Genomic DNA, 12,248 nt, shown 5'->3' on the forward strand with positions numbered 1-12,248 from the left:
CAAGGTCTAATAATCTACTGCCAATTGAACTCTACCTCTTCTGAAAAATGGTCCAATCCCAAGATATAACATTATTGCTCGTGAACCCTAACTCTTGCAACCGAAATTCACTGATTCGTCAAAGTTTCAGATTTGGGGAATACGTTTTGCTCATTTGTTTTGCGGAGGAACGTTTGTCCATTTAACTTGGGGCTTAGCAAAACTCTAGGTATAATATCACTCTTGTTCCTCATTTTTCCTTTTCCAATAATCATATTTGGTGCTCATATTAACTTTTTTTTTTTTTGGGGTTAATCCTTATATTGGGTGGGATTTAATGTGAGACTTCTAGTCTTCTATTATTGTTCTCAGCTATAAAAGAGGTTCAGTTTACATGATATTAATTATACTGCCAAATTCATGTTTAATCTTGCCAAGACTGGCAATATATGAGAGGCTGTAGTTTCTACTATGAAGATAGTAGAGATAAGTTATTCACATATGCATCAAAATTTATTAATCGGAGCTGCTATGAAATTTTACATTCTGTCACTCTCACTGTGCTAACTAATGAATCCCAGTACCTGCACTCTTCATCCCTTGTAGATCTCACCACAGATAAAATACAAAACAAAAATAAATGGTATAGCTAACCCAAGAATACACAATCCATCAATTGGTAAACTTTACATCTGGGTTTCTCATGTATTTGAGCCACATATCAGCCATTACTCTTGATGAAATGCTCCATAATAGATCTTGACCTTTCGATGACACACTATGTTTGCCTTTCTTCCCTGCCTTTGCAAATCCATAAGCCACCAGCCACTGCATTGCAGTTAGTCTCTGCTTCTCACTGTCCCATGCATTTCTCCTAACGCCTCTTGACCTCACCTTTAACCCTCCAACATGCAAACTCGCCACTTTGAATCTCTTCTCCTCCTCCTCCTCATGCTTATCCACTGCACCGGTGTTATCAGCTCTTGTTGCATAGATAACTGCAATCATTGGGCCTCCTACAGCCTCATACCGCCTTACCGGATCCCTCAGCTGAACAACCACTGCCAGTGTGATTGTCTCGGTATGACCACCACCTGGTTGTAATGAGTCATCTACACCGACCAAGCTGTGGTCTTTGATCCAGTCCTCGAGCGATATTGAAGAAGCAAGTGGTTGATTTTGAACTTTTCCTCCAGTTGCTGTGGTGCCAATCAATGGCGAAACATCAAATGGGGCTTCTTCCTCTGCCATTTCAGCCTGAATCTTCAAAGCTTCAAGAGCCATGGACTCAATTTTCTGCATTGAGAATGCAAGAATCTCCTCTGCTGTTAACGGGTTTTCATTCACATTCCAAATCCCTGTGGAAATCCTCTCTTTTCTACCGGCACTCATTGCAGTTGCCATGGTTTTCACAGCAGCAATGGTTCGTGCAGCACTCGAGCTTGCACCTTCTTTGTTCCTCCCTTGGATGATTGCGGAAGCAATGCCTTCGAAAGCTATCTGTTCTGCGGTTTTATCCATCAGGTCATCCATGCTCGTCAAAGTCGAAATTTGGGAATTCAATTCATCAAGTCCAATGGCTGCAATCCTTTGGAACAATTCGAAGCCACTCATGGACTGGTCCCGTGGCAAAACAAATGGTTTTGATATTTGCATGGCAAGTTTCGGTGTATCTTTCCTTGCTACCACATTATCCAGAGGATTCATGGCTGCCAAGTAACCTCCATCTCTGGTTTGAACCACACAGCCTAAGCTCTTTCCTAGATCAGGAAGGAATACTTCGGATTCAGCCTCTTTGGAATCTTCAGCTCCTTCAAGCTGTAGTGGTGGAATATCACTTTGGGTGAGCTTATACTCATTTATGATATCCTCATCCTCAAGCATTTGAAGGAACTCCTTGGTAACTGTTTCTTCATCTGCCTCCAATATTTGTGATCCAATTTCTTCGTCTTTGGCGACAGTTTTTTCTTTCCCCATCATAGATTCAAGAGCTTTAATCTGCTGAGCAATCAAATCCAGCTCTGTCAATCTTTTCATATGCACTTGGTCTTGCACAATTTCCTTCACAACCTCACTCGATATTGCTGATTTTTCATCAAGGGATATTTCTGATTGTGTTTCCCCATATTCCCCTTCCTTGTCTTGGAATTCAACTCCCTTATCCACTACTTCGAAGTCTGGAAGATCAAGATCCTCTACCTTCGGTACTTCTGGTTCTTTTGGCTTCTGCGCCAAAGAAGAAGAGGATACTGGAACCGGGTTGGGTTCATCAAGATTCAGCTCATCGATTCCATGAAGATCATGAGCAGATTGTCCTATTTGTGAAGGAGTCCATGCTTCTCTGCTTGATAGCTTTGGACTAGGCACACTAAAAGAAGTCTTCGACTGCTTCCTTGCAAAAGAAGACGAGAATGTCTTGGATTTAGCACTCTTCAAATCCTCAGCTTGACTATAGATTCCAACTCCTCCATCTTTCTCCATAATCTGAAACCCCAACTTCAGAACAAGCTCCCCACCTTTCGCCTTCCCTGCCAATCTAAAGCTCTTATCCCATTGGCGAATTCGTTTACCTTCATGGCTCTTCTCAATGGACTCCTGAATCAGCTGACTCAAATCCACGGAATTTCTGCCAAAATCAAGCTCCTCAGCATCAACTGCGAACACATATATCCAAAAGGGCCGTGGCTCAAACTTCATCGGCTTCCCCTGGCCAGAACTACAATACACATGGCACCTAAAGAAAAGGGTCTCTTCGAAATCTGCAGCTCCTTGTGTGACCCTTGATGGCATTGTTTGAACTGCTCCGTCTTTGCTCTCCTTCTTCCTCACACAAATGGAAAGACGAAGGCCATTCATCGAAGCAGGAAGGCCTTGTGCAGTGACAACCTCTACCGAAAACAAGCAGCTGATCTTGTGCATTCCAATGTGAGATATAGCACGAATCGGCTTCCAATTCCAAATACCCTTTTTCTCTGTGCTACTTGATCTCTCCTCCACATTGCTCTTCAGCTCCAGCTGATTAATACTGCTCGTCCCCTTGCCTCGATCTTTGTGTTCATTTTCGTTTGGACGTGAGCGCCAAGGCGACAAAGACAAACGCCTTCTCAGCGGTTTGGTGCTATTGGCTTTGATCTCCTCAACTTTAGCCGCGGCAGCAATTGCAGGAATCGAGGTTCGCGGAAGAGCAAGGGAGGCAGTTCTTCGAGTGGTAGTAGTGGACGTGTGGGATTGGTAGAGTGACTCACTGAGCGCTTCTAGCTCTTCCAGGAGCTGAGTGTTGGAATTCCTCCTTCCGCCACCTGATGAATTCTCTGCTGCCGCCATTGGTGAAGGGATAGTAGCAAAGCTCAGATTAACTGAAATGGTGCAAGTTGAATTACATGCAGTGAGAAATGGAAGAAGAATGAGATAAGGGTTTGGTAGAAAGGTTTGTGAGGTGGAGAAACTGCCATGAATAGGATGAATTGTAGCTTCTACAGCCAATGAATTTGTGTGAAGGATAAGAGGAAAACGTTTGTTTCTGATCTCATTTCTTAACTGGTGAAAGAGACAGGATCGAAACAATAGGCATGGAAGTTGGTCCCAGAGAATTAAATATGGTTTGTTCTGGTTGGTTAGACTGTAAACAGTTTATAACGTACCATGAAGTTTCTCATGAACCTTGTGGCATTGTTTGTTCTATAATTTTACCCAGCACAGAAGGTTGGACTAGCTTCCATCACTGTGAATCATAATGGTAATGGTTTTTGTATGATTTGCAGTGATGGCGAAATGGGGTACAAAACCATTTGTTTTGGTAGAATTTCAAGCGAGGATACCAGCAGCAATATTTCAATCTCAACTAAACAACCTACACGACGTGGTCACTGGCACTCTCGAAAATTCGTAGCATTTTGTTTTTAACTTCAATCCCAACTTTTACTGTCGATCTGATCATTGTTAGAGGAAGCAACCTTTAGGACGATGCGTTAGTTCGGAAAAAAAAAATTGTTTTTAATAAAATCAGCAAGGAGACAATCTTTACATGCGAACAGTTAGGGACATAATCACTTCAATAGCTGCTTGGGCTATAGCCTAAGGAAATTTAGCCTCACCCATTTTCAAATCCTGGAATCTGGATACATTCCTGCGAACAGTACGTTGGTAACTTTTAGGTCCGCCTGTTAAGAAATGGATTATGTGGTCGATACTTCAATATCAATGATATACTATGGATCTCGAAGAATATTTTTATGAAACGGTAGCAAATTCTCTAAAAATCACATAGTTTTTGAAAAATTTGGTATTTTAAAAATTTTATTTTAATTGCAACCACGGGTAATTCCTTGATCCCAACAAAACAACCTGCATATGTTGACCAAAAAAAAAAAACACAAAACAACCTGCATGAACCTCCCCGGCATTGTTATTTTAATGAAGAAAAATTACTAATATTAAAATCATATTTGTGATGGGCCTTGCTTGTTATAGGGGTGGGCTCGCGAAACCGAAAACCGAAAAAAACCGCACCGATACCCTAACCGCAGCCGAAAAAAACCGCACCGAACTGGAAAAAACCGCAACGCACCGAAGCTGTTCGGTTCGGTTTTCAGTTTCAGCCCGGCCGAAACCGAACCGAACCACAAACCGCACCGCACAACCGAAACTCAAAACGGCGTCGTTTTTTAATAGGGTTTTTAACTTACCCTAATCCACCCGGTCGCCTACTCGCCTAACCCTCGCAGATCGCACTCGCTTAGTCGCTCCTCTAAGCCTGAAGCCTCTAACTCTCTCAGATCGCACTCGCTCCTCTAAGCCTCTAACTCTCTCAGATCGGCGACCTCTCTCTCTCAGACCGACCTCTCTCTCGATCACATTCCGGAAATCGAAGCTCTCTCGACTCGGCGACTCCTGACCTCTCTCTCAAACCGACCTCTCTCCCGATCACGTTCCGGAAATCGAAGCTCTCATCGATCTCGCCCGTAAGCACTGTGTATCTCTCATCGATATGATATTTAGGGCTAGTTTCTGAGTTTCTCTCATCGATCTAATTGAGTTTCTGATTGACTTGATTCACTCAGCCCCCAGTTTCTCTCGTCACTAAGTCACCAGCTCGCCTCCTCGAGTCCTCCACAGCAGTTCTGGGCTCGTTCTGTCTGGAGTTTTGGGCTCGGTCTCCTCCACAGCAGCAAACGAGCAAGCCACCTCCACCTCAGTACACTCATCCGAATCGTTACGCCGGTAAGGGTTGGATTGCATAATCTTGAATCGATGGGTGTGATTCATTTTTGCTCATTTGTGTATAGAATCGATCATTTGGAGTACTTATTAGGGTTTTGAGTACTAGGGATTCCAAAATGTCTTTCTTTTGCTTGTAGAGGTTGGGAATTGGGATATAGGTTTGGTATTTCTGAGGCTATTGCAATCTATCATCTTTTATCTCTTTTGTACGTTGAAAGCGTTGTATTTCTTCCCTTACCTGTAGCTTTGTTTGCTCTAATTCTAATATACTCGTACTTCTTTATGTGGTGTTCTATACAACTGGATGTTTACTCTTCAGACTTAAGCTTGTTTTTTTATTTCCTAGCACCAACTGGTGGCATTTGAATTTAGTTATTACGATCTGTTTGCTTGTAGAGGTTGGGATATAGGTTTGGTATTAAAAGTATTGTCAGGTTTTGTTAATGAGTTGCTAAAAGTTCTCTCTGAATTGCTAAAAGATATTTTCTCTGATTTTCCCAGACGTTATTCATATTTCATAGTTTCATACTCTTATTCATGTTCTATAGTGATGTTCTGCAATTTTAGGTAGTACTTGATTTATTATGTATAATGTGGTATTAGTATAATATTGTGTAATGATGTTCTGATGTGATTTTGCAATTTTTATACTAGACTATATATTACTGTTTTTTATATGCAGTAAGCTAATTGAAATTGCAACTCCTTGAATTTGAATAGGAGTGATCAGTAGCAAACATTATGAAGAGGCAATCTAAATCTGCTGCTACTAGTTCCGGTGCTAATCCGAAATCAACTTCTTCATCTTAGGTACCAATTTTGTTTCTTTTAAGTGCTATGGGATTTGGATTTTCTGGAAATTGGATTTGAGATAATCACATTACACATGTTTATGCTGTTTGGTATATATATCAAGCTTGTTTGCACTCTGCAGTTTGTTTTTCTGTTTTGTGCTGGCATTATTGCAGTTTCTACCATTTGTTTTCTGCTGTTATTAGTGCAGTTTCTGTTTTGTGGTATTAGTATTATTACAGTTTCTTATATATCAAAACTGCTTATGTTTGAGTTTTGCGCACTAAAACTGCAGTTTCTGTTCTTTGTCTCTTATTGCAGTTTTTGTATTTTGTTTATGTTTGCAGTTTCAGTTTTTTGTTTCTTATTGCAGTTTCTGTTTTGTTTTGCAGATCAACACTAGTGTTGGTGAATCTACAACACCAATAACTCCCTATGAAGGAACTTCTACTGCAACTCCGAAAGTTCAAGGAACTCAAGCAACCGAGCTTGAAGATGATGGAAGTGTGGAAAGCATCCTTGAGGCGTTGAAACGGAAAGAAAGGTCAGATATTTGGAATCATTTTGAGAGGGATATGGTGGATGGTAGAATTAAGGGTCAATGTAATTATTGTGGAAAAATTTACTATGCCGATCCTAGGAAGAATGGTACAACCTCCCTTAATAATCATATGGACAAGTGTCCAAAGTATCCCCCTAATATTGAGATGATGAAAGCTAAAAGGCAAAAGATTTTCTCTTTTAAAAAACCAACCACTGAGTTGTGTACTGTAGAATGCACTCAAGAAGAGCTATCTATGTTATGTGTGGAGTACATTATATTAGATGAGCTACCATTTTCTCATGTTGAGGGAGAGGGGTTTAGGCATTTTATGGGTAGAGCTCTTCCTTATTGGAGAATTCCTTCCCGTAAGACAATAGCAAAGGATGTCCTTAAGCTTTATTTGGGGGAAAAGGAAAAATTGATGGATCAATTGAGTAGATATAGGTTGTCTCTTACAACCAATACTTGGACTTCTATTTAAAACATTAATTATATAGTCCTCACTGCACATTTTATTGATGATAATTGGGTGTTGCATAAGAGAATTTTAAATTTTTGTGTGATTCCTAGTCATAAGGGAGAGGCTATAGCTAAGCTATTGGAGGATTGTTTGTTGGAATGGGATATAGAGAAGATTCTCATGGTCACCGTTGATAATGCTTCGTCAAATGATGTTGCATTGAAGGAGTTGAGTAGGAGGATAGGTGATTGGGGTGTCCCTAATGCAGTTTTGCATAAAGGGAAGAATTTGCAAATGAGGTGTGTAGCCCATATTCTGAACTTGATTGCCAATGATGGGTTGAGTGTGATGAAGATATTCATTGGTGCCATTCGGAATGCGGTGAGGTATGTTAGATCCTCCCCACAAAGGCTTGATTTTTTTAAGGAATGTGTTGAAAGGGTAAAACTAGAGTGTAAAGGGCTTGTGATTTTAGATGTCCCTACTAGGTGGAATTCCACATTCTTGATGTTGGAACGAGCTTTGAAATTCCAAAAAGCTTTTAATAGAATGGTGGAAGAAGATGCGGGTAATTTTTGTGCATGGCTTGAAGGTGCCAAAGGTGAAAAGCCAAAAGAAGGGTCACCGGCAAGTGTTGATTGGCAATATGGAGAGCAATTTTTGGATTTCTTGAGACCACTTTATGAAATCACTTTGAAGGTATGTTGTTCTAATTCTCCTACCGTTCATAGTACTTTTGGTGGTGATATACTCTCTATTTATGGTCTCTTGCAAGAACAAAAGAACCCATGTTTGTGTGAGATTGCATCACCTATGCAAGACAAGTTTCTCAAGTATTGGGGTAGCTTTGATAAGTTGAATCACTATCTATTCATTGCTATTGTTCTTGATCCACGTCATAAACTTGAGAAAATTGTTGACTATTTTGAGATTCTTGATGATGGGGATATGAATGAAAATGTGGAATCTAACACAAAGACTGTGAAGGATCTCTTGTATGACCTTTACAAGGTGTATGAGGAAGAGGGAAGGGAAAGTGGTGTTGGTGAGGTTGTGGGTTCTCAAGTATCAAGTGAGGGGATATCTAGTTCAAGTAAGGGTCTAACGGAGTTAGAAAAGAGATTGAAAGAGAAGGAGCAAAGGAGAAGAGCAATGAAAGCCGGGATCGTAAACAACGATGTGGATAGATATCTTGGAGATCCTATTAAAGGAGATGGTGAAGGCTTTGACTTGTTGAATTGGTGGAGGGTGAATGGAGTTTGTAAATATCCTATATTGGCCCGCATTGCAAGGGATGTTCTAGCTATTCCAGTGTCAACCATAGCTTCGGAATCTTCCTTTAGCACGAGTGGGAGGATTATTGATCCATACCGTAGCTCCCTAAGTCCTAGAATGGTGGAGGCCTTGATATGTACACAAAATTGGCTTAGGAGTGAAAATGTGTATCTACATCATACGCCTACTATTGAGGAGATGGAGTTGTGTGAAGAAGCGGAAAGAGGTAATTGTTTCTATTTTCGTAGTTAAAGTTGTTTGGGTTAATGAAGTTGTAATATTTTTGTTATATATGATTGTATGTATTTCTTTTCTAATGTTATTTTTATTATTCTCTTATACTAATGTAGAGATGCTTAAGATGCCAAGTGGAGCTGCAGTGGGGAGTAGTCGGAGCGGAATGTTACCTCCAAAGTCCAAGACTTCATCTTTCCGAGCTTGAGATCATGCCATTGCCCTCATTCATATGTTGATGTTGGTTCATTCTTTTTTTTTATGTTTAATCTTTTAGTGAACTTATAAATTTTTAATTTGTGAGGTTAATGTTGATCTAATGGACTTTTATAAACTTTGGACTCTATATTTTTTGACAGTTTCATATTTTGATGCTAGAATTTGATGGACTATATGAATTGAATTATATGGACTATGGAGTATCGAATTAGAGATTATGAATTGAATTATATGGACTATGGAGTATCGAATTAGAGATTATTGTCTAGTGAAGTACAAAACATGCATTGGTAAACTTGTAAACTTCTTGTTATAGATTATTATTACAGGTTTGAAGAAACAAAAACTTCTCGAGTTACAATACCAAAGGAGTATATTTGGTAAAAATCTGTTTTTCAAAAAAAAAAAAAAAAAAAAAACCAAAACTGGGCCAAACCGAACCGAAACGAACCGTTCGGTTCAGTTCGGTTTTCGGTGCTAACTTCCCAAAATGCAAAAACCGCACCGATTCCTATTTCGGTTCGGTTTTCGGTTTAGGCTAAGAACCGAACCGATCGGAACCGAACCCACCCCTAACTTGTTATGACCTACTTATTTTTGGACCCGAACTTAAGTATTCAGGCCACACTTATTGTACATGTGGCATGCTTGTTTCAGATCCACCTAGTTATTTTTTCTTATTTCCACTCCTGTGGCATGCTTGTTTCAATGGCAGAGGTGGATCTGAATATGCTCCAGTTGAGATTTTCTCAAAAACAAATTTCGCTGCTGCCTCAGTATAATGAATCCCATCCCAGTTCACTCTAGCTGATGGGTTCTTGCATGAGCCAACAAAGATTTGACTTCCATTGACTGTGATTGTTGCTCCACATCCTGTACTACTGTTATAGTTGTACTTACCACCATAGCCACAACAAGCAACAAGTGGGAGCTCAAATCCTGGAAGATATGCCAGCAATATTGATTAATACAAGTGAAAATAAATGATTTTGGATGGTAACCAAATGACATTGGATTTTCTTTATGCTTTAGCACATATGATTTATCGAACGGATTTCAAAATTAGGCGGTTCAAATTATGTGATAATACCATATCGTCACTCAAAGAAAAGATTAGCTTGCATTTTGTACTCTCAAGCTAACTAATTAGTTCACTCTATAGCTACTAATAGTTTTAGAATATAACACAATATGAAGACGCAAGAAATTCATCAGATTTAAATACTAGAAATTTAAATGATTGAAGGGTATTATAATACTTTAATACGCCGGACTTACCATATTTTTTGGGTTCCTTGAAAATAGAATATTTGACGGAATACACATCTACATAAGTGAATGCAGCCAAAGGAAGATCCTTCCTGAGTTGAACTATGGCCTGCTTCAGCTCGTGGTTAAAATGTTGAGCTACTCCATTGTAAGCCTTTGCACAGCCAACCTCATCTTTCTGAGCCGATGGGAATTTCACCAAAATGTAAGGGACACAGCCAATCGGCCCCGTATTGTGGATCCAAAATGATCTTGCCCCCAAATCATATATTTTCTACACTATCACAAATTCACAATTACAACAGAAGAATCGAATCAACCTCAACCCCACACGTGATTCTATTGTTGCTTGAACATTAAGAAACTTAAAATCAAACAAATGGCCTTCAGCGAAAGAAATTGCTTTTGTGGGGTTGAATTGACAAGTATACTAGCTGTTCTGAAAGGGGTGGTCGGTAAATGCTAATGATTACCTTGATATTCGTTGAGAAACCAGTGATTATATCAGGAACAGATGCATTGACTTCCTGTATAGTCTTGTTACCGAAAAATCCCTCGCCAAGATCATTCTGACCAATGTCGAATGTGTATAAAGCTTTGGAGAAGTACTCCTCTTTGGGCATTAAACTAGCAAATATTCCCCCTAAAAGCAAATGTACGTGGGTCACATTCCTGGTAAAAGTGGGATTCATCTTAAATCTTAATGAAGTGATGAGTAATGTGATTCATTCGAATTCTTCAGTACTTTACCTCGTTGCCTTATGAGTTGTGATCTGGACTTTAGTTCCCGGAACTGTACGTATTGAATATCAAGGTAGAAGGGACTAAATCCGCCGGCTGGTAAAATGAGATCTGGGAGTCTGATAGTGGAAGCTGAAGTGGCAAAATTTGCACCATGCGAGAAATTGGTCCCGAGGGAATCTAGATATGCGCTTAGATAAGGATGACCAAGACTCTTTGCTGAACCAAAAAATAGTTTCATCAATCAGACAACAATTAGGCATATTATAGAAACCTTCTGATTATCTAAAAGTTTTACGGATAAAACTGAAATGATGAAAGATGACGACTTTAATCATTGATTTGCGGGGAAAACAATAAACGTCTGCGAAATTCATCCTTAATCTGGCCTTCAATAAATAATTTATTCTAATGTACACACTAGTTATTTCAACATGCCATATTATGGGAAGAGCCTTGGTCCAAGGAGTTGTGGATAAGCTCCAACCACATCCAGAGGAAAAACTCATAAGTCATAAAGAAATGGGTGTCTAGAAAAACCATCTTGTGCCTACCACTTTGTGTACCAGTTTGATAATTCAACATAGAAAAAAAAAAAAAATTGGAAAACAAGAGCAATATTATCTTCTACAATGATATACGTTTGAATTGTTAACCATGGAAGAACTCTCACTGAACCTTTAATTTGCATATGATATAACCTAATAATCTATACATTTTAATTTGTTTAGAACTTGCAATGAAGGTAAAAGAAGAAACATACCGAGGAAATCGACAATGAGTCTTCCATCTGACATTCTTCCAACCGGCATATGAAAATAGGTCTCTCCATAAGGTGTAGGTGGGGGATAAATGGATGCTGCGAATCCACCAGTATCCGAATTTGAGTCTCCGAAGTTGAAGATGGCTGGAAACTCGCAGTCTTCCAAAGCCAAGGCAGGGCTTACAGTAATACTGGTAATATGCAATAGGAGCATATAGCAGCCGAACAGAGAAATAAGAACTCTAGGAGTGTACTCCATAGTGGAGAAATACCAAAAGATGCAGATGAGAACTAAGCTGTGCGGCTGTGCCTGTTTTATAGTGTAAGGAAAGGTGCAATCTACTTCTACTGTATTTCTAGGAGGCATTTAATTATGCCAAGGTCTTCTTTGTTTTTGGCATTAGTCGAAGACATATTCAACCAAGTTGAAAACAGAGCAACAAGATGACTAAGAACGAGTGATCATCTTATGGGTCAGTTTGAACTTGCCGAGTACGTAGGATATCGTGATTGGATTTGTGCCTACATATTAAATTAGGAAATGACTGGTGTTTTATTTTTGTCTATTTGTTTTAATTCATTAGAGGAGGGAACAGCATATGCAAAGTATGGGCTGCCGCCCCACTACAAAATCATACTTGGTCTGTTAGAGAATCTTCATTGGAGATATCTGTTGTAAATGATAATGACTATTCATGCAATAGGTATTGCTTAATGTATGCGATTGATAAACTCGTAATGTATGCGATTGA

The 12,248-nt window shown here is 39.5% G+C and overlaps 3 protein-coding genes across 3 annotated transcripts; 1 reads left to right on the forward strand and 2 right to left on the reverse strand.

The window, feature by feature from the left end:
- Positions 1-457: 457 nt before the first annotated feature.
- On the reverse strand, positions 458-3,303 carry LOC112172375 (protein PLASTID MOVEMENT IMPAIRED 1). Its single transcript, XM_024309691.2, has one exon. It carries the CDS (start codon positions 3,301-3,303, stop codon positions 652-654), a length of 2,652 nt encoding a protein of 883 aa, XP_024165459.1. The 3' UTR covers positions 458-651.
- A 4,017-nt stretch (positions 3,304-7,320) lies between these two features.
- LOC121049749 (zinc finger BED domain-containing protein RICESLEEPER 2-like) lies at positions 7,321-8,806 on the forward strand. The gene is made up of 2 exons (XM_040507814.1): positions 7,321-8,496; positions 8,621-8,806. The coding sequence occupies exons 1-2, from the start codon at positions 7,344-7,346 to the stop codon at positions 8,710-8,712; spliced, it is 1,245 nt and encodes a 414-aa protein (XP_040363748.1). The 5' UTR covers positions 7,321-7,343; the 3' UTR covers positions 8,713-8,806.
- Positions 8,807-9,043: 237 nt separating this feature from the next.
- LOC112170525 (esterase) lies at positions 9,044-12,011 on the reverse strand. The gene is made up of 5 exons (XM_024307851.2): positions 11,497-12,011; positions 10,743-10,952; positions 10,466-10,635; positions 10,002-10,266; positions 9,044-9,662 (listed from the first exon to the last, which is right to left on the reverse strand). The coding sequence occupies exons 1-5, from the start codon at positions 11,861-11,863 to the stop codon at positions 9,391-9,393; spliced, it is 1,284 nt and encodes a 427-aa protein (XP_024163619.1). The 5' UTR covers positions 11,864-12,011; the 3' UTR covers positions 9,044-9,390.
- Between the last annotated feature and the right edge of the window lie 237 nt (positions 12,012-12,248).

This window comes from Rosa chinensis, chromosome 6, assembly GCF_002994745.2.
Source record: "Rosa chinensis cultivar Old Blush chromosome 6, RchiOBHm-V2, whole genome shotgun sequence".
Taxonomy (NCBI): domain Eukaryota; kingdom Viridiplantae; phylum Streptophyta; class Magnoliopsida; order Rosales; family Rosaceae; genus Rosa; species Rosa chinensis.

Bases quoted from the DNA above. Each gene is read 5' to 3' on its own strand.
- LOC112172375 (XM_024309691.2), bottom strand. From the start codon at position 3,303: ATGGCGGCAGCAGAGAATTCATCAGGTGGCGGAAGGAGGAATTCCAAC.
- LOC121049749 (XM_040507814.1), top strand. From the start codon at position 7,344: ATGAAGATATTCATTGGTGCCATTCGGAATGCGGTGAGGTATGTTAGA. The intron at 8,497-8,620 runs GTAATTGTTTCT...ATACTAATGTAG, and splicing joins GTGTGAAGAAGCGGAAAGAG to AGATGCTTAAGATGCCAAGT.
- LOC112170525 (XM_024307851.2), bottom strand. From the start codon at position 11,863: ATGCCTCCTAGAAATACAGTAGAAGTAGATTGCACCTTTCCTTACACT. The intron at 10,636-10,742 runs GTAAAGTACTGA...ATTTGCTTTTAG, and splicing joins ACAACTCATAAGGCAACGAG to GGGGAATATTTGCTAGTTTA. The intron at 10,267-10,465 runs GTAATCATTAGC...GTGATAGTGTAG, and splicing joins GTTTCTCAACGAATATCAAG to AAAATATATGATTTGGGGGC.